At 38.9% G+C, this 20,985-nt stretch overlaps 1 protein-coding gene across 2 annotated transcripts; it reads left to right on the top strand.

The window, feature by feature from the left end:
• The first annotated feature begins 893 nt into the window (after window positions 1–893).
• Window positions 894–11,430, top strand: ehf (ets homologous factor). 2 transcript variants are annotated; one of them, XM_075469544.1, is made up of 9 exons: window positions 894–1,106; window positions 4,352–4,466; window positions 5,353–5,610; window positions 7,177–7,221; window positions 7,304–7,348; window positions 7,440–7,502; window positions 7,594–7,638; window positions 7,727–7,922; window positions 10,702–11,430. In XM_075469544.1, the coding sequence occupies exons 2-9, from the start codon at window positions 4,391–4,393 to the stop codon at window positions 10,799–10,801; spliced, it is 828 nt and encodes a 275-aa protein (XP_075325659.1). In that variant the 5' UTR covers window positions 894–1,106; window positions 4,352–4,390; the 3' UTR covers window positions 10,802–11,430. The 2 variants fall into 2 exon arrangements, with proteins under 2 accessions (XP_075325659.1, XP_075325660.1); XM_075469545.1 differs by having other exon boundaries at window positions 894–1,157.
• Window positions 11,431–20,985: the final 9,555 nt, after the last annotated feature.

The raw sequence follows: 20,985 nt of genomic DNA, 5'->3' as shown, positions 1-20,985 counted from the left end.
GAATACACAAACAATAAAGCTGCATTTGGTTCTCGAATCAAGTGTGTGACGCTCACTGAGATTTGTAGGATACAAAGCTAATCATCTGCCTGCCTTTACTCAGACACCTGTGGATCACCGCATGTAGGCAAAAGCTATTTTAAGAGCTGAATAAAGTTTGATGTGATTGCAAGGTGGCGAGGTCCTCCATTGCTCTGAGTGAATGTAAAATAGGCTCATCCTAAGTAATGACTATAATCGAAACAGACTAACTACGGGAATTGAATTTTCAAATGAACAAATTCAAAGATGTTTATTAATGTATAAATTCAATTTACTTAAGGCAGTTTACTAACAACCTTTTTAGGAATTCAGCCAGTAATGTTTCCCTGTCGTGCATTTCCAGCAAGCTTTCAAAAAGTGAAAGGAACAACACCTCTGAGGTCCTCCTACATAAACTGTCAGGACCTCGTTCCTCATGATGCAGGAAGAAAAACCAGTGTGCCATGTATTAACTCTGGGGAAATTTTCCAATAAATTACGCAACAATCTGAGCAGTCCTTTTAAACGGTACAACAATCCCTTTGTGGACATTTCAGTGTGTTCACATGCCTGTGTATATCTTTCCTTCTAAGTGTTGAGCTTTTGAGTGAGCATATCTTTTTGTGTTTTAGAGTATGAGAAGAAATGGGCCAACAAGGAATGTAAAAGTTATGTCAGACGTGTGGATAGTTTTGTTTGTGTGTGTACGCATGCGCATGGGTGTGTGTGTGTGTGTGTGTGCGTGCGTGCGTGCGTGCGTGCGTGTGTGTGTGTGTGTGTGTGTGTGTGTAAGAGAGTGTGGGTGTGCATTATGCAAAATCCAACCTGGTAGGAACCTGTATAAAGAGCCAATTGGAGCTGGATAAGGAAGTTAACAAGATAAAAAACCCATTGTGGCGGGGCAGCACCTGTAGTATCTATACACGTTTGTTGATTGAAAGAATTTGGAAGCAAGAGGATTCAACCTTGCCTAGCTCTTAACACCTGTACACAACAGTATTGGAATCTCCAGAAGTCAAGTCGTGTGGGAAGAGGATCATCTGAATCTTCTGTCAAGTCTGGTGGGACCCTGTTCTACTGCTCTGGTAGGCTGCTGTACTGGTGCTGGACAAGCTGTAGTGCTTTTCAAAATTAAAGTAAGCAGCATAATTAAATTGAGAACAACTCTTTTGGGCTCAGTGAGCAATTTTGTTCCAGAATTATGAAACCTTTGTTCCAGTCAGGATGCCTGCGAATAGTGGTGCTTACCATTTCCAAAGTATCTTGTCTAAGTTTTCCATTAGACTGTACGGTTAATTGGAGACTGGAGAATTCTCAGAACGAAATCCAGAAGAGCAACAAGACCAAAAAATAATTAATACAACCTTACCTGAGAAGATTTGATTAATTTTCTACCATACTCTTACAAATACGTTTGGTGTACTGCATTAAATTAAACATTGTAATCTCTCCTGTACCAGTCTGCACACTCTGATCCTGTAAATGGTTAATCTCTGCACTCTTTCATATGTAGATATTACAGAAAGCCTGCATATTTAATGCTATGGCCTCAATGTCAGTTTTTGTTATAGTTTTGTTAATAAAGAAATGTATTTACAGCGCATAAATTGACAACAGATAAAGCAAGAAATAAGGAGAATTAAAATGCACAAACTTAGTGTCAGTGCTACTATAAGGCTACGACTGCAGAGAAAACGAAAGCAAACAACCTCAGTAAAACGCAGTGCTCGTGTGAAGTTCTCGGATGGGTCAATCTCCCTTATCTCCTTACACCATAGAAAATATGTAATCTTTCACTATGACTTAGCTAAAGGGATATTAATCAATAACTGTAATTCCTTTTTTCACAGCAGCCATGTGAGTATTTTATTGACATAAACTACTCTCAGCCTTCCTGATAAAGATATTTGCTTGGCAGTAGCAGACACCAAGAGTCAACACACACAGCATAAGGCGTTAAAGCAGACTTAGCAGACAGTCAGCTGGGGAGCTGATTTTGCTTAGGTGCTGTTTACACATACCCGGGTATTTTGATAAACGCATATTTTCTAACCTTCGTTTGCAAAAATGACTAGGTGCACACAGCCCCGTTTTAAAAAAAAAACACGTCTACATTGCTCAGCATAAATACGCTATCAAGAGCTGTTAAATTACGCCAACTCTGACGGTGGCAGTGTTAGAACAATGAGAATTCCACACAAGCTAATCAGAAGCCTAATAGAGAACCGCTGACAGGACGAACTTTGAAAAAATGTATTTCGTTGTTCCTATGTTTCCCAAACGTATTATGTGAGGTACTGTACAGTTCTTCACACAGCAGTGATTTCCAGGCATGTTCTTGCAATTCCGGACTGTTTAAACTTACTGATTTAAAAACACACGCGTACACTGTAAACGAACGGAGAGAATGGCGTTTTCACGCTAGCATCCTGCCAACATGGCGGATAGGGGCGGGGCTCTGTACTATGACGACAACTCCTCATTCTCAATTGCCCAAAACTCTGTTTTTGTCTCTTTCAACCAGTTTATACACAAACGCTAAACGGAGTTTTTTAAAAATCTCCACTTTTGCCGGAGTTTTTTTTATGCCTCACTCCGTTTGTGTATAAACGAAAGGCACAAACGAAGGGAAAAGGTCTTCGTTTAACAAAATACCCGGGTATGTGTAAACAGCACCTTAATGTGATAGCATGTGACACCTATCACCTGGTGAAATATCATTCAGAAATCGTCCCAGTTGGTTGTGTTGAAACCGATTTACTGGCTCTTGGGAGCTGAATTTTCCTGTGTGTATGTCCTGGGTGGATGGCAGTGCAGTATTTACCGTTGAGATAATCGCATATGACAAGGTTTGTTGTAATTTCCTTTATAGCCCACCATAAAAGTGTAAAGAATCTTTCAGGGAATGGGTGAAATGTGGGTCACAGTGTGGAGAATAGGTTTTATTGTGTAGCTATTTACAATAGGTCAGTCAAACTGCTGACCTTCGATAGTTTATGCAATACAGATAAAAAGCTTTTCATCTTAAAGCTTTCTTGGATGTTCGAAGATGAATAAGATGAATAAAAAATTTGGGAAACAAAACTTTTATAATATAAACTGTAGGCTATAGAGCACTCAATGGTTTTCACAGCATTGCTAAGAAATGATAAGAGTCTAACTCGTGTCCAAAGAATAATAACATTAACACTGTTAAGACTGGGTATTACCAGTGCATTGTGAAAGTTATAAGTCAACTATTGTGCACATGCAACACTTATATCACCAAAAAAGTAAAGCTGCTGACATTCTGATGAGCTTTATTTACATAGGATGCAAATATACTTGGGTTAAGTCTGAAACATGCCTTTATTTACCTTTTACGTGTAGGCAGGATGCAAAAGATAACAAGTCTAAAGTTTCTAAAATTGATAAGAATGACTGTTAACTAATTTGTTTCCATCGGCTTACTGGGAAAGAAGGGGCTGTAGTTATGGAAATATTAAGGTAGCTTCATTCATTTGAAGCATGTGCTGAATGCAAGCAGTCCAAAATTAATACGATCACAAAACCGACACCAAGTTTTACCCAGTGTATAAACAAATGAGCTTCCATTAAAACACAAAACTCAACAGACCCGTTTGTGTGTTAGTTGTCTAATGCGCAGCTCACATGGCTCATAAACTGGCCTGACAGAGAAGCACTTTGCCTCACTGCTTTATTGTGTGTAATACATCAACTTATTTATGCAATTTAAGGAAAGATTTTAAGCCTGGTTGATTTGGCAAAACACCTGATTACCATACCAAGAGAATGAGGAGACAAAGGAACCCAAAACACACTCATCTACTGCTTCCTAATTTTATTTTGAGGGTCTCTTTAAACAGGTTTACATGTTTAAACTTTTTTGAAATACAGATTCTTTTTGTCATGGAGTATGTTGCTTTAGCAGCTTTTTACACCCTTTATCTTAAATGTTTAGTTTAAGTTTATGCTTATTAAGTTTATGTTTAGTTTTTAGTTATTTAGTTCTGTTTAAGGAGCCACACTTAAAAAGCCCATTCTGATGATTTGTTGGCTGAAACAGGACAGCAGAATTTATTTAAATACTTATCTATTTGCGTTCTCACAAATTTAAAACATCTCTGATATAATTTAATGGCCTAAAATAGGACACTTTGACTGTCAAACGAATGCACTAAATATAAATTATATATTTTACACACACATGCATATTTACAAAGTAATATAAAGAAAACTGGTTGATGTAGCGTATTAACAGAATAACGTAAAGTTTAAAAAGAATAAAAGTTTGTTCTGCTCATAGTAATTGACTGCTCTCCTGCTTTAGCCCCTGGGCCATGGTACATCAGAGTGTAGAAGCTGCAAAATGAGTGTAACTTCATCCAGCACCTTGGACAGCCAGCTGACCACAACCTGGGGCCCTGCTAACTCCTATTTTGATGGTGAGGATTATGACTCAGCCTTACACTGTCACAATGAACCCCTTTGTATTATTTCTTTACATTATGCATGCACTCATCACTGACATTAATCACTTGATTAAATTGTCTGAATAATATCCTAAAAAGCCGGAAGAAAATATGGTAAAATGTTCTGCTGTAGGATTTTGATTGCTCTCTATTGAACAACTGTATGATGCTTGAATACAAAGTGGAAATCATTCAGGGATGATGTGTTGCTCACACGGTGAGCCCAGAGCTCTAAAACACTGCTTGTGAATTAGGATATCCTGACTGAGAAATGCAGCAATAGCTCTTTAAAGCAATACTATGTAACATTTCTGCCTTAAAATAACAGCTTGAAAAAAATTTGTGCGGCTAGAATGAGTTTTAATATTACGATTGGCCTGTCTCCTATGCCCTTCGGGGGTCTGAGTTGGAAAAACTGCGCTATTTAACTTTGCTGGAGCGGCCCGGGAGCTGAGCGGAAGTACTTCGACTTGCTTTCTGGCACACCTACCGCAAAAACAAATAGACCCCTCTCACGCTCCCAGGTACATTTGATTACTCTTACCTTCTCGGTTGACATAGCTTGCACCTTCTGACTCCTCGCCGGTTCGTCAACAAACGTAAAACGTGAAAGCGAAAGGGTGTTGTATTTACAACAGTGTAACCGTACATTACCTCCAAGCCTGTAGGGGGAGCTCCATAGTTGGCTTTTTGAGAAGTTACATTGTATTGCTTTAAGTAAACCGCTCTCAAAATTATATATTGACAAATAACTTTGTAGAAGTTTTCCTCAGATGTATCTCAATACTGAAACAAAAACAATTCACTACTTTTAACAAAAAGTGTTTCCGAGCTTCTAAGTATTTATGTCTGTCCACAGGTTCATTGATAATGTCTGGTTACACAAGTCGCCTGTGGACTCATGACTCCCAGCCTCAGTTCTGGACTAAGTACCAGGTGTGGGAGTGGCTGCAGCAGGTTATGGACATGCACCAGATTGATGCCGCCAGTATTCCCTTCCAAAACTTTGACATAGATGGCCATCAGCTTTGCAGCCTAAGCTATCAGGACTTCATCCGTGCTGCTGGCAGCGTGGGACCCATTCTCTTCCAAAGCATTACAGAACTCAAGTGGAGTGGTGCGTCTCAAATCCTAAATCGGGGTGTAAGGGGCAAAAACAAAGATGATTCATTTTGATAGAAGTAAAACTGGCTGACCTGAGTTGTGTGTGTGGAACAGAGTTTTGACGAAGTGTTGCTGTGCAGAGATCACAAAGTCAGGGGTTGCACTGCATGGTAGCTGTATAACAGGGAGCAAGAGTGCTTAAAGCGAGGACGATGATGGGTATCTTGCTTGCTCTTGCTTGAGTGGGTCTCCTAACAAAGCACAGAAGGGGTGTGAAGCTGAGAAACAAGCTGAGTTAGCTCATCCATCGTTTTTTAATTAGAGTTTGCTCAGAAACTGTTTTGAACCTCAGACTTCATCTTTTGGCCTAAGGCAACTGTTATTTCCAGAACATAGCTGACCAAATAGATTATATTTATTTTCGTTAAATGGTAAATGACATCAGCACACCATATCTTATCTAGCATCTTAAGATTAAAGCATTCAAAGCACAAGCACTTTCAGGAGACCTAGCACAACAGGTTTAACTTCCAAGTTACAGAGAAGTTCACGGAAAACCAAAACCTCATAAACCAAACCCATGAGCACAGTCTTTCCATTGTTGTTCCTGTCTTGGAAACACCAGCTCAGTTTCTCAAGCTCAGACTAAACATGGTAATATATCACAAATCTTTCTCAAACTGGTTTTGACAACAGGGCATGGAACAGCCTTGGAAGAAAAAAAAAAGAAGTCTGATTTCAGTTAACAGAAATTAAACACAACATTTTATGGGATTTGAATTGTGGATCATTGTTTGATTATGCCATAAAGCAACGCACAGTGGTGGAGGAAGTGTAGTACTTAAGTAAAAGTATAAATACCCAGCAAAATATATACTTAAGTAAAAGTAGAAGTACTGCATCAAAAATCCTACTTAAGTAAAAGTCATAAGTACTGACTTTTAAATTTACTTTAAGTATTAAAAGTAAAAGTACTCGCACTATTGGTTGTCTTTCAATGTCTAGGCCATTTTGATGAAGAATGCAGGTATAGCTACTGGTAATACTTAAGCCTCTACAGAAGTCACTGTTAGTAAAAACTATAAGCAACATTGAAGCTGACAGAGCCACCTGATTGGTTTAAACATATTTTTGTGTAGGCAACGTTATGGTGAAATTGCATTTATAAAATGTAACGAGTAACAACACATATTGTAGAAATGTAGTGGAGTAGAAAGTATAGATAATAGCTGCAAAATGTAATGGAGTAAAAGTCGAAAGTATGCATTATTATTTTTACTTAAGTAAAGTACAAATACGGAAAAATGTACTTAAGTACAGTAACGAAGTAAAAATACTCCGTTACATTCCACCACTGGCAACGCAACAGGTTTCCTGTTATACCTGCTTAAAACCTCAGTCTTCCAAGCACATTACAGTACTTAGGACCACGAATAAGACATTGAATCAATTCATTAGTGATGTGGTTCATTGCTTTTTAATGTCTAACCATAAATGGTTCCATGTGAAAAAATCAAACTTCAAAGATTATACAGTGAATTTGATCTGTGCTTAAAATGTGCTTCTTATCACTGAACAGGGCAGTACAATGTGGACATAGGACAACTGGAGCTCAAACATGATGGTAAGACTTTTCATGCAACCTCAATGCTGCTTATCTAATTCCTAATAAATTCTGCTCCCACTCACATGAACTTCTTTTACAGTCGACTTTCCCTCTCCATTTCCAGATGTCAGCTATCCACCTGGAGGTACAAAATATATGTATATAGATCTGCAGTATGATTACTACTCTGATAAAGCTCAACATGAAGCCTTGACTTTATTGTTTCTGTTATTTAGAGATCTATGATCCCTCATTTCACCCACTGGCACCTGATGTCTCTCCCACGCCTTCTAGTCCTGGTAAAGAATTTATTTTGCAGACAACATAGCATGTTTAGACGTAACATGTTTTTTATGGAGCTTTTCACCAACTGTGACGTCTTTCTCTCAGATATCAAACGCTCTTTCACTCGAGGTCATCAGGTCAAAAAACACAGTAAGTAGGAGAAACACATGTTACATGCAGTCCTAATTACTTCCTGTATGTTCACAGCTCAACTGTTGTCTGCTTTAATTTCCTAAAGACCCGAGGGGGACCCACTTGTGGGAGTTCATCAGGGACATTCTGCTGAACCCAGAGCGAAACCCAGGGCTGATCAAGTGGGAGGATCGGACGGAGGGAGTTTTCCGCTTCTTGAAGTCGGAGGCAGTGGCACAGCTGTGGGGAAAGAAAAAGAATAACAGCAGCATGACCTACGAGAAACTAAGTCGTGCGATGAGGTACACGCACACAACCAGCGTACATGGAGCAACACAAATGCTAAACTTCATGTTTGCATATTGCTAAAACACACGTGACACTTTGAACATTTCAGGTAAAAGTTTTGAGCAAACTGTACGTTATTTGCAAATTTACTACAGAGAAAGGTTTATGGTAAAAAATTCTAATGATTGGAGCGAGCGCTCATTGATACTATTTAGTGAAAAGTCAGCCATTTAATTTAAATATGTACCTTTTCTTCTCAATTTCTTTATCTTTGTTTTTGAATATCTAGAGTCAACACAGGATCCTTTCCTTAGTTTGGTCACAAATCTTTGAGGTTCAAGTTTAACAGTGCATTGTTTCCAATCCAAGTTACCTAAGAGTCTAATAAATGAGGAAATTAATGAAAACCAAACAAAGCAAATAGGTCCAGTCATATATTTCAACATTAAGATATCATAAACAGTCATCTCAACTCTTTAAAAACCAAATTTACCATTCCATTTTGCTGATATCTCCCAGTGGATTAGATTTTTAGCGGCACCATTTTTCTTTTTTCCTCCCAAATGAACAGAAATGGCCCTTTACTCAGAAAGTCTCTCTGGCAGCTGCAGTACTAACAGCTTTACAATCAAATGAGCCACTTTAATGAGCTTAATTTCATTGGACTTAAAACCACAGGGAACTACAAAAAAGGCCTGCAGGTAGTGTCACTGTGACCACAAAACTGATTTTCTCAAATTTACTTTGCTGCGGTAAAAAGATCTGAAGCTTCTGCAGAACACACCAGTGCTGTCGCTCATGGATAACAAAAGCAGAGGAATGCAAAAGAAAGTAAAAACAAGTTTTCTTTAAACTGTGATTTTAATTTCTGTTAACTGAGCAAATTTCAAAATATATGGATACTATATTCACTCTCTGTGTAACTTTAGTTACTCGTTTTGTCAATGAGTAAAGAAAACAATGTTGTGTAAAGACATGATTAAACAATAGATTAAACATTTAACTCAAAATATATTAATATCTACAATTAAATGGGCTTAGTGTCTTTCATTTTTCTTGACAACTTCTCGTCTGGCCGATACGTTAGTAGGGGCCTTATTTAGTTCCGTAGCAAGTTGAAGACGTAACCTGTATATAACAGAGGGATGTGGTCATTTGTAGTCATAAAGTGAAGTCAGTGCAGAAGTGCCTTAAAGAGAAATGATATTGATAGGTGCTCCACTAGTTCTGATAGGCTAACAGTCAAATATGTCAACTTCTCCCACAATCCCTTATAGAGTGATTAGGGAGTCCCTTCTGTTCGGTGGGTTTGCAGTCATTTTGAAAAAAAAATCATGCCGCAGTTAAAGGTTAGATAGCTGTTGGTCGTCAGAAATATGTTTTTTTTTTTTTTCATAAAGCTTTAAATATCTCTCTTCAGCTCCATCCTCTTGCCCAAATATGTTTTTTTTACTGTCTACAGACTCTAATTGTTGATCGCCAAATGGCAAGCTGATGGTTTCAGGCTTGCACAAACTGTTTGGTGTTGTAGCAATGTCCATTTCTTATATACAGTTGGTGTATTCAAGTAGCAGTGATTATAATTCTAAACTTTATTGATGAAATGCCTCCGAAAATAATACAATTACAACACTCTATAAAATAGAAAAGAAATCTGAATATTTAAGGATCAGAGCTGGAGATATAAGATGAATGATTACAAAAAATTCTGTTTAGGAAAAAAGGAATTTCAAGTAGACATTCAGTGAAAGACTCTGAGCTTATCAGACTGGGCTTTACAGACAGGCACCTGCAAAGCCTAGGGACACAGACAGGAAAGTCCACGTGCCGTTTTTCATTAAGTGAAGATTTAACAACCATAATTGGGTCCCTGCCAGAGTGTCTCAAGCAGCAGTTGAGTTGGCAGATGACAAATCAATATCATTAAATCTGAAAGACAGAACCGGTTGACGGCCATTGAACAAACAGAAACTAAGCGAACGGTTTGAAATTCCACAAAAAAAAAAAAAAAAAGAAGTCTTACAGGCTTAGGCATCAAGACTACTTGTTAAGTTAGTAGTTGATTGTGGCAGGGTCACAATGAAGTCATCATTTCCTCATGTTCCATTGTGACCTTTCAGAAGATTGCCACACTTCTGTTAAAATGTTACCATTGGCTGCCTTTTTATTTGAATTCTTCTTAGTTGTTCCTCTCATAAAGTCAGACATATAGACAGGATCCTGACCATTAAGGGCTAAATTACTGAATGAATTCCAATACCAGAGAAGGACAGTTCTAAATTTACAGTGGAGGAAAAGAACAAACTCATCCTGGTTTGCCTCTCAGATGGGCAAAGCAGAACTGCAGCACTGCCTGAGGTGGAAACACTGCACTGAAAACAGCGAAAATCAGCTGTATCACTGAACCGATCAATATCACTGTTTTGAAAGTGAGCCCAGTAAGCAGCTGAACTTTCAGTGTGTATGCAAACAGAAACTACTTGACAGTGCAATGGTAAACGTGAAGCTGAGCTCATTTTGTCAGGTAGTGTATTGGTAATGAAAGCAGCTGACAGATGTTGAAAAAAAATTGAACACTGTCAAAGTGGAGAATATGGAGGCAGTTAAATATCCCTTTTTATATTCTTCCGATTGAAGATATGGTGGAACAGTAACACGAGTAAAACATTGCTAACAAGCAATTCATTCAATTGTACCAAACATTTCAACGCATCATCTATCGTATTTAGAAATTCAAACATGCTTTAGATTATCTTAAATTAACCAATTTCCTTAATGTTCTTACTCTTCCAGATATTATTACAAGAGAGAAATCCTGGAACGAGTGGACGGACGCAGACTGGTTTACAAGTTTGGAAGGAATGCAAGAGGATGGAGGGAGTCAGAGAAGTGACAGTTTCATTAATTTATATTTTTCAACGCTGTGCATAAATGTGATGTTCTAATGTAGTTTTCATTGACCATTTTTTGATATAGATGTGTTTGAACTGTTTACACGTTCTTTTTCTGTTTACGCCATCCTTCAGCTCCTGTGTCGACACTGCACTGAGATTATCTATTTACTGTGCCTCATTGTTATTCAAACCTGAAACATGTGCTTACATAAAATATTGGCTGGAAAAACAAAGAATACCAAAATTTCCAAACTGCTAACATGCAACTCAGTGAATGCTGTTCTTTTAACTGAAGCCAACATTTTCAAAGAGTCCCAAAGGAGCCCATGTTGATACAGCAGTCAAAACAATTGTGGCGAACAGATGGAAGTTTTGACACTGATACTGTGAACAGTCTTTTGGGAAGGATGTGTAATCTCTGAATAAGGACAAAAATAAATAAATAATAGAATAAGCTCCCTTAAGCACTATGAAGTACAAGCATGCACGAGTGATAAACTACCAACACTTACAGCTAAATAAAAATCTGGTTTGTGTTATCTTATTTTATACATTGCTTTCAATCAGCTGTAAAAAAAAAAGGTGTGTACATGTCTGTTGATATAAATAAAGCTTGAAAATGTTTTTATTTCATGGAAATCCTTATTCAAAATTGCATGTGCCTTTCAGAGGGAAATATAATTCTGGAGTTGCTGATGAGTTAAACTTAAAATAATTTTGGCTTCAGGCTCTTTGTGACTCAAAGTCCAACAATTTTTGCCACAGACTCTGTCAACGTTGACTTTCAACCGCCTGTATTTCAGAACAGCAGTTGTAAACCTTCTTCCCACTGAATCTGTTACAAAGCTTGACTTTGAAAAGACATGCACTTACAGATAGCGCAGGTTGTTTCTGTTTTATCGTGACAGCATGAAATGCCGCACAGTTAATTGTGTGCCACTGCGTGCCTCAGCTGCCTAGCTGGTTGCTGCAGGCAGCAGACAAATGGCTGGGCCTTGATGGCCGGCAAGATAAATGCTGTGTCATTAAAAGGCCTCTTTCTTTGGCCTGTGTTCGCAAGCAAATTCATGTCTAATCTCTACTCTGATTTATCGGGCTTTGGCGACCCTTCTTTACATAGTGTGACATTCATGACACTACATTCTGTCATTATCTTTGCTGATGGCTTCAAAATTTACCCATTGCACAGTTGAATCCCTTTAATTTTTTTCACTGCTTTCTGATGCAACAGTTTCATATGCCAATTATGTCATAATGTGGACTGAAGGAAATTTAATGCCATGTCATGATTGAAATCATACAGAAATCTTTAATGGGAACAACTGATGGAATTTCTGAAAGATAAACAGAACATTTCTTCCTGAAAAGAAAAGCTTTTTGATTAGAGTTGACAATAATTTTGTGTTCCATTGAGGACTCAGTGAATTAAGGAAAATAGCATCCAGAGAGACAATGGACCCAGTTACTGCTCATGATTGGATTGAAATCATAGCTGCTGATTGTCATATTGTTATAGTATATGAAACAACAAGCAATTCATATCGAAGTGTTTATCTATTATACTCTATTGTGAAGACTGGGTTGTTTTACAGAGCAATCACACTTTGAAATTTCTCTGAAGCTGCACTGGTTATGATCCATTTGCACTTTAAGTTTGAAATGAGCGTTGAGGAGTGTTTCTCGAAGAAAGAAGTTATGGTTGTGGTTTCAGAAGTTTTAAATCTTTTGAATTCAAATGAAGATTGTTAATGGCAATTGCAAAGCAACCGTAAAGCAACACACTGTGATATATGTATCATTTAACTTTCACAGTAAATAATTGTCATATTTGATTAACCCAATCATCGAAACTGCAATTGTGAATCACGCTCATCGACATACCTTAGGACAAAGAGGTAAAGTGGGGAATCGACAATCATTAGAGGCACCAAAAGAACATGAACATGTCCAATCTGGCCTTGGTTTCACTTTGAGATAATCTGGTTGCTGCTACGAGCTGCGTTTGTGTGTTTGATGTGACTAACTGAAGATAAATGAGCAGTTACAGGCAAATGATATAAACTGATCTAACCTCTGCAGACAGGAGTTTTTCCTAATTTCAATTTTAATTTTCCTAACAGGTCACTTCCTAGTGAAGATAAACCCTTGCTTTACATACTCTCAGATGTATAAAGGCTGATGGTATCCAATTCAAATCATGAAACCTTTTCATTCATAATGCTCTATGTGAGTGATTCTCTGAGGCCTATGATTTGTATGGTTGCTAAGAACCAGCCATAAGTAAGAGAAGTCATTGTGCCAGAGATATCGCAGAAAGCACCGTTAAACCAGCATAACATGTATTTTAGCACAATGCTTGGTTTCAGGGCATCTGTGGCAGGCAGTGTGGGCACGCAGCCAAACATGCACTCAAACCGGTTGCAATTGATATGGAGAGGGCACAAAAAAACACACACACACGTATACTCTTGGGAAAGGATATTTAAACCATGTGTTTCATTTTAGCAGCCAGTATTGCCATTGTACATCGGCTATCAAAATAAGACTAAGCAGACATCTGTCTCAGAAAGAACTGACAAAACAATATTTACTTAGAGAAGAGTGTTTGAACTATCTATTGCCCTCCTGCACAGGTAGTTACACTGCGCTGATGTGAATAAACAATTTATGTCCTTGTAAGGCCACAAAAAAGAAGAATAGAAAAGGGGAAAAAAAAAGATTTGTAGTTATCCATTATCTCTTATTGTCCAAAAATTATTTTCAGATTTGAATGGATTTTACTATTAGGGGTGGGGGCTATCTAATTCAATCAGATACATGTATTATGAAGAACAAGGAAGTGATAAAAGATAGCCTAAGCATGGGCATGAAGATGAGATTTTGCATCTGTGTCCTGGCTCAGTAGAGCTATTGTGTTCACTCAGTTGTGTTCTCTGTCCCATCTTATCAGGTCCTCTTATCATCTTCTCTTCAGTCAAATGGACCAAAGAGGTATTCAGCCAAAAGTGTGAGTTAGCAGATAAGAACTGCCTCACTGATGAGCTTTGATAAGTCCAAGGATGGCACAACATCTCACTCCAGTGACCATTTTATAATCTTATTAAAGAAAATTCTACCATATGAGTAAATACATGGGTATTGAGTCATGAGTTCATTGTCACTGAATCAAATGACTCATTCTGAGACACGAGACAGCATGAGACAAAGCTCATTCCTGTGTCTCCTTGCTCGCATAAACAATTGAAAGTGTGTGCGTGTGTGTGTGGGGGGGTTTACAGGAGTTTTTTTTGGGGCATTTCTTCAACTGAAACACGAGGAAGTGTTTCTCACAATGCAAAGATACCTTTTCTGACTGTTGCAGTTTTGAGGCCAATTTCCTGCTCAGATTTTTGGACTTTCCATTGCTGATTATTTCCATATCTACTTTTGACTGTGAAAATCACCCCGCATACATACGCAATCAAAAGAGAATTACGTGAAACTTCTCATGACAATTTTGTATTTTTCAAAATAAACCTAGAAGTTGAAGCATGTGGTTTGTGTTGTATGTGAAAGATGTCAAAAGGAAATAGTAATAGACTTTTAACTTGAAACATATTTTTTTTCACAGTGTATGTCTGTAATACATACTTACGAAAAGCTTCAGGTGCACTCGAGTTGCAGTTGTACCAGACATTTCGTTTCATCGTTCTTGATGAAATCCATTCATGATTGTTTGCATCTCTGATTTCCCTTCAACAACATGTTGAAATCAGGGAATAGATGATACTGTTACTTACAAAGCTGGGATTGAGCATTTGGATCAAACTCGTTAACATTTTGCACAGCAGAGGGCGCTAGATCATTAAACCCAGGCGATTTAATACTTAAATAGATTTAAAAAATTTGGAAAATAGAATTGCTCTGATTTATCTCAACTTTCCAGGACCACTATCAGGAATGCCTTTGTTCAGCGTCCCTCCATTTGGTATTACTAACTTCAACACTAATGACAAAGAGTGGCTCTGAGAAGAGCTCTGTAAGATGGGTATTTTATAAATCCAGCTAATTCAACAACAGCACTTCCCCCAAGTGTTCCCCGCGCAATTTTGAATGACAAAGGTTCATAATTTTACTGTCACACAACCCAGCGGAGAATTGGTGGTTCCACATTGGATGTATTTAAACCGAAACCTATCATAATCCTTTACCTTGAAGAAATATACATTTGTCAACATAACCACAAGTGTTTTTTATGTGCATATTTTTCTGAAATGCAGCAGCTTCCTTTTTACATTACATTTTTCTACACTGAAAAAAAGAGCACCTTCGCTACTTTAGAAAATGTTCTGCGAACTCATGAAAGAAAAAAAATAGCTTGAAAAGAATGCATTGCACTTTAAATGGTGTAAAAACCATGAAAACATTATGTATAATGGAGGGAGGACATTATGATTTGGAGCTGCTCTGGTGCCTTTGTACCTCCTCCATCATCAAGGAGAAACTTTACTGACAAAACTCCAATTAAATCAAATCAGAGTGGCTCTCCGCCAGATGAGGCTCAGTCCAAGGTGGCTGCATTTACGTTACATAATGGCTTCAAACAAGGAAATCGGTGTGGATCTCACAACAGATATATCTGCAATGCAGGTGAGCTGAAGCTATTTGCGAAGGAAGAATGATAGAGAAAAACTCTCTCCAGTTACTGGAAACACTTGCTTATGGCTTTTTTTTTTTTTTCTGGGAGACGGTTCAACTGGTTATTACATTAAAGAGTTTCTATCACGGTGAATGTTGAGATAGTGAAGGTGAAGATAACAACATTTTATTTGCCTGCAAACTGTAGTGAAGACATAGGCTGTGTTCGAAACCGCCTACTACATACTACATACTTGAAAACGGCATACTCATCAATCAGACAGCATGCAGAGCGTTTACACACAGTGCACTTCACTCCTGCCCGAGCCGAAATCAGCCAGCCTGAAAAGCTGATGTCGCTTAAGCCATAAACTCTGTAAATATATCACTTTAGCAACATTTGAAACATTTTCAGGCGAGAAAGTAGTCATTTAGACCCCCAAGGTGTTGAAAATCTGACAAAATACCGGCTATTTACAATTTTGTTCCCACGAATTAGGCGCTAAAGCTAGCCGCAGTGAGCAACGCACTTCCGGTTATGCCGTTTTAACGGCTCTCGTCCCGTTAACGGAATTTGACCGTTCAAATGGCGATCGGCGACGTCACGTTACGTTGCATCTTGGGTAGTTTGAGTGTGACAAGTAACCTCATGATGAATACTCAACATTTCGGCGAATCTAGTATGCATCTAGTGTACATCCGGGAACTTAAAAAAGTAGGACTAGTAGGAATAGTAGGAGAAGTAGGCGGTTTCGAAAACAGCCATAGTCAAGACTTTTGACCAGTTAAACCAGAGAACAATATAATTCTAAAGGGTTGACCGGTTGTAGCCACATTCTTTGTCTTGGGACAAAATCTCGTCTAAGAACCTTTCTGCATGTGAGTGAAAGAAACAATCAGATGAATGCATCCTCCCAAAAACATGGTTTGTATGACGGTGTATAGTATTGCTCCTAATTTGCGTACCAGCTCATATTTTTTGAGAACAATATTTTGAAATTACCATTTATTTGCATGCTATTGTAACATTAGAGGCTGAGAGCCTTTGCCTCATTCACCAGAGTGATTCAGTTATATTTTAATCCAACTCGCAACACAAAGTAATCCGAGGACTGTCTACAGAAACCCGACAGGTCCCTCTAAGCAAGCACTTTATGACCTTCAGGGGAAAAAAAAAAAGAAAAAGATGGAACCTCAGACAGAACCACACTCAGTCCCAATTTACCCCCAACTTGTTGGTATAAGATAGCCTAGAAATCTAGACGCCCCTAGCGGCAGCAAATGGAATTTGCTCCGGGGCTAGTCTAGCACAGCCCTTTCACAGATAATAATAGAGACTCTCTGAGTCTAGTCACTTGTGGTCGTTTTGCAAGGTTCCAAATCAAAACTTAATCGAGCCAATCAAATCGTGAGGAGCGGGGTCGGAGGCCGGGCTACCTAGTGACGACAGAGGTGCGACGTTTCAGTGTGTAGTTCCAGAGAGAGGTTAAAAAAAAACTCTCTTTAGATTTATAGGGAAACGAAGTAAACTTACATCTGAGAGCAATCCCCAGTCAATTGCGAGCATGATGTACCAAAGACAGCGGGCCGATCTTCGTCTCAGAGCTGACAAAACTCTCCGGTAAGGCATTTGAACGGTCAAATTCCGTTAACGGGACGAGAGTAGTCAAAACGCACTTTGACATATTTTCCATTCTTTGAAATGTTTTTAAGCATTCTGATGCAGGTGTCTTTTTATGGAAAGATGTATTAATGCATGTTGGATGCCTTTAATATAAATCACGTGAAATCAAACCGGAAGTGCGTTGCTCACTGCGGCTAGCTTTAGCAGCGCCGAATTCGTGGGAACAAAATTGTAAATAGCCGGTATTTTGTCAGATTTTCAACACCTTGGGGATCTAAACGACTACTTTCTCGCCTGAAAATGTTTCAAATGTTGCTAAAGTTTACAGAGTTTAGAGCTTAAGAGAAATCAGCTTTTCAGGCCATAGACTACTGACCACAATGTACATTCCGTCGCGTTGACTACGTAAACTTCTTCATCGCTCTGATTGGTTGTTGCGCCATCCTATTGCGTGGCGTTGAACTTGACAGACAGCCGTTTATCCCGCCCACACTGCTATCCAGCGTCACTAGACCCCTGTACAGCTTTTTGCTGTACGGGTCTGGCTTGCTAGGCTATGTATAAGATAGTTTCTAGCATAATCCTAGAGAGAAGAGAGGGTGTCTTCCTCACAGATCCAAACTGGGAGTTGATGACGTTAAATTGTACAGGCATGGTAGTAGTTTAAATTAATTACTTCTATCTGATTTCATAGCTGGTGGGATTCCATGGCTGACTGCTGTGTGTATGGAGAACTAATAGTTAATTTAGTCCTCATGGAATGCCCTAGTTTCTGTTAAAAAAAAAATGTTATGATTAAAATAATCACTAAGAAAGTGTTGTCATGGGAACAATAACACTCTATTTTGGGTTGATTGTAAATGCTGAGTTCTGGATATAAAGCCTGGAAAGGACACTGGTAGCTGCTCCGGGAGTTGTCTAAGGTAAACTCATTTATCTGCTTATTTTGACTCAGTCACAGAGTTAAACTAAAATCAGTCAGTGGTTCATTAAGTGTGTGCACACTTAAAGCGATACCAATCTGTGGTGATACAATGTAACTTCTCAAAAAGCCCACTATGGAGCTCCCCCTACAGGCTTGGAGGTAATGTACGGTTACACTGTCGTAAATACAACACCCTTTCGCTTTCACGTTTCACGTTTGTTGACGAACCGGCGAGGAGTCAGAAGGTGCAAGCTGTGTCGACCGAGAAGGTAAGAGTAATCAAATGTACCTGGGAGCGTGAGAGGGGTCTATTTGTTTTTGCGGTTGGTGTGCCAGAAAGCAAGTCGAAGTACTTCCGCTCAGCTACCGGGCCGGTCCAGCAAAGTTACATAGCGCAGTTTTAGGTTTAACAGCAATTGATTTTGAAATTATGAATGGTATATTGAAGATCAAATGGCTTCGTTCTTTTTTAAGAAATCATGATGAGATATGGTTCTCGCTACCATCTCTTGTTTTTAAGAAAGTTGGAGGCATTGATTTTCTCTTAGTCTGTGATTTTGAAATCTCAAAACTGCCCATAAAATTATCCAAATTTCATCAACAGCTTTTGTTAAATTGGAAACTGATGTTCAAGCATAATTTCAGCCCTCATAATGTTCCATTGTGGAATAATCGGGTAATATTGAGTGGAAGGAAGTCTGTGTTTATGGACATTTAAGGGCATAGGAGACAGGCCAATCATAATATTAAAACTCATTCTAGCCGCACAATTTTTTTCAAGGTGTTATTTTAAGGTAGAAATGTTACATAGTATTGCTTTAATAAAGTTAAGGAAGACATCATGTTATATCACAACAACCTGTCATTGTAGGATGGGCTACAGGTGCTTAAAAATTGTTATTTAGTATTGATTTAACTTTAATTGCAAATGAATATCATACAGAGGCCAAGAAAAGTAAACCGGTACGGATCCCTTCTTCAACCTCCTCAGTCCCCTGGCAGTCACGTTGAAATCAGCCTGCTTAAAATGCCGACAACAGACCCGGGTGTTTTTGGTCGGGTTGCAGTCATCCCTCCGGATCTTCTGGATCCACTCAGCCCGCACTGCAGCGTCAACGGGGAATGCATGCAAACTGACTTCTTTGTTGTAACGTGACGAAACGGTACACAACGGCACACAACAATGAAGTGCTGAGGCTCTCACCCTCTGAAAGGCAAGTCTTCTCTCTTGGATCCTAAAAACACTCATTTCAAAATTCGAACTCGGTCGCTTGTCTTGTTCTCGCGTTTCCCGCTCTTGCAGTCAATCACCGGAAGTTTTCACCGGAAGTACTGGCGCACACACAAAAGTTCGAACGTTCGTAACGGTCGCCATATTGTGCCCAGAGCGAATTGCCTTTACTGACAGGTAAAACTAAAATCGCCACACACACACACACACACACACGCACACACACACACACACACACACACACACACACACACACACACACACAGACAATCATTTCATAAAAATAGGATTGGGGATAGGCCCACATGGCTTTTCCAGTATTTCCAGATGTCAGAATTGTATTGGGTGTCACTTTCCTTTATATTAGACAAACACCTTATGATTCCATTTCTTGATAGATTTAATCTACACATAAATTTATACATAAGGCTCCTCATTAGAGCCTGAAATGTGGGCACATTTGCAGTGACAAAAGAACACTTGCACTTTCCCACCTTGGAGCCTGAAAGCAATACTATGTAACATTTCTACCTTAAAATAACAGCTTGAAAAAATTTGTGTGGCTAGAATGAGTTTTAATATTACGATTGGCCTGTCTCCTGTGCCCTTCGGGGGTCTGAGTTGGAAAACTGCGCTATGTAACTTTGCTGGAGCGGCCCGGTGGCGGCCCGGGAGCTGAGCGGAAGTACTTTGACTTGCTTTCTGGCACACCTACCGCAAAAACAAATAGACCCCTCTCACGCTCCCAGGTACATTTGATTACTCTTACCTTCTCGGTCGACATAGCTTGCACCTTCTAACTCCTCGCCGGTTCGTCAACAAACGTGAAAAGTGAAAGTGAAAGGGTGTTGTATTTACGACAGTGTAACCGTACATTACCTCCAAGCCTGTAGGGGGAGCTCCAGAGTGGGCTTTTTGAGAAGTTACATTGTATCGCTTTAAGCAAAATTCTAAGTGCAACCTCGATCTTATTCATCTTAGTTCTGCTGTAACTACACCAAAGATGAGCTGTATATAGTGGAGTACAGTAAGTTTTAAAAAGAGATATTTTGACCTCCTTTGCACACATATAACATTTTCGTGCCAGCACATTCCCTTGAGCATACAGCTTGCAACACTGAGGCTGAATATCATCATCATCACATAAGTCATTCCTAAGAATATGACCCAAATATTTTTGCTTTAGTTACAGTTGTCAGCTCAATGTCATTTAGATAAAAGGAAGGGAAGTGTAGTTTTTTTTATCCTCCTTAGTCCTGACAATCATTACAACACTCTTTTTTTAAGTTGTATTTGATGTCATACTCTACACCATACAGGCTCTAAGCAGTCGCTGTAGACCAGCACTATAGGGAGACAGGACAACTAAGTCATCAGCGTACAATAGATGATTAACAATTTTATCCCCAACCATACATCCAGTCTTGCATTCTTTTAATTTCTTGGATAGATCATCCATATAGAGATTAAAAAGAAAAGGGGAGAGAATTCCACCTTGCCTGACACCATTGGTAACCAAGAACTGGCTAGAAGATGCTTCGCCCCATCTGACCTGCATGGGAAAACCAATACTGTAGAATACGTATCAAGTATTTGGGAACCCCTCGTTCATATAATTTTAAAAACAATTTTCCATGGTTGACTCGGTCAAATGCCCTAGATGCATCTAGGGATATCACTGGCACTATTGTTGGATTAAGTAATTAAAATGGTCTGCTCTTGTTATTTGTCAAAGGTAATCATCAACATGACCTTACCAAAAGCAAGGCACCAGCGTTCTCCTTTA

The sequence above is a fragment of the Odontesthes bonariensis genome, chromosome 7 (assembly GCF_027942865.1).
Source record: "Odontesthes bonariensis isolate fOdoBon6 chromosome 7, fOdoBon6.hap1, whole genome shotgun sequence".
Classification (NCBI taxonomy): Eukaryota; Metazoa; Chordata; class Actinopteri; order Atheriniformes; family Atherinopsidae; genus Odontesthes; species Odontesthes bonariensis.
This window is presented reverse-complemented; position numbering and strand designations above follow the sequence as displayed.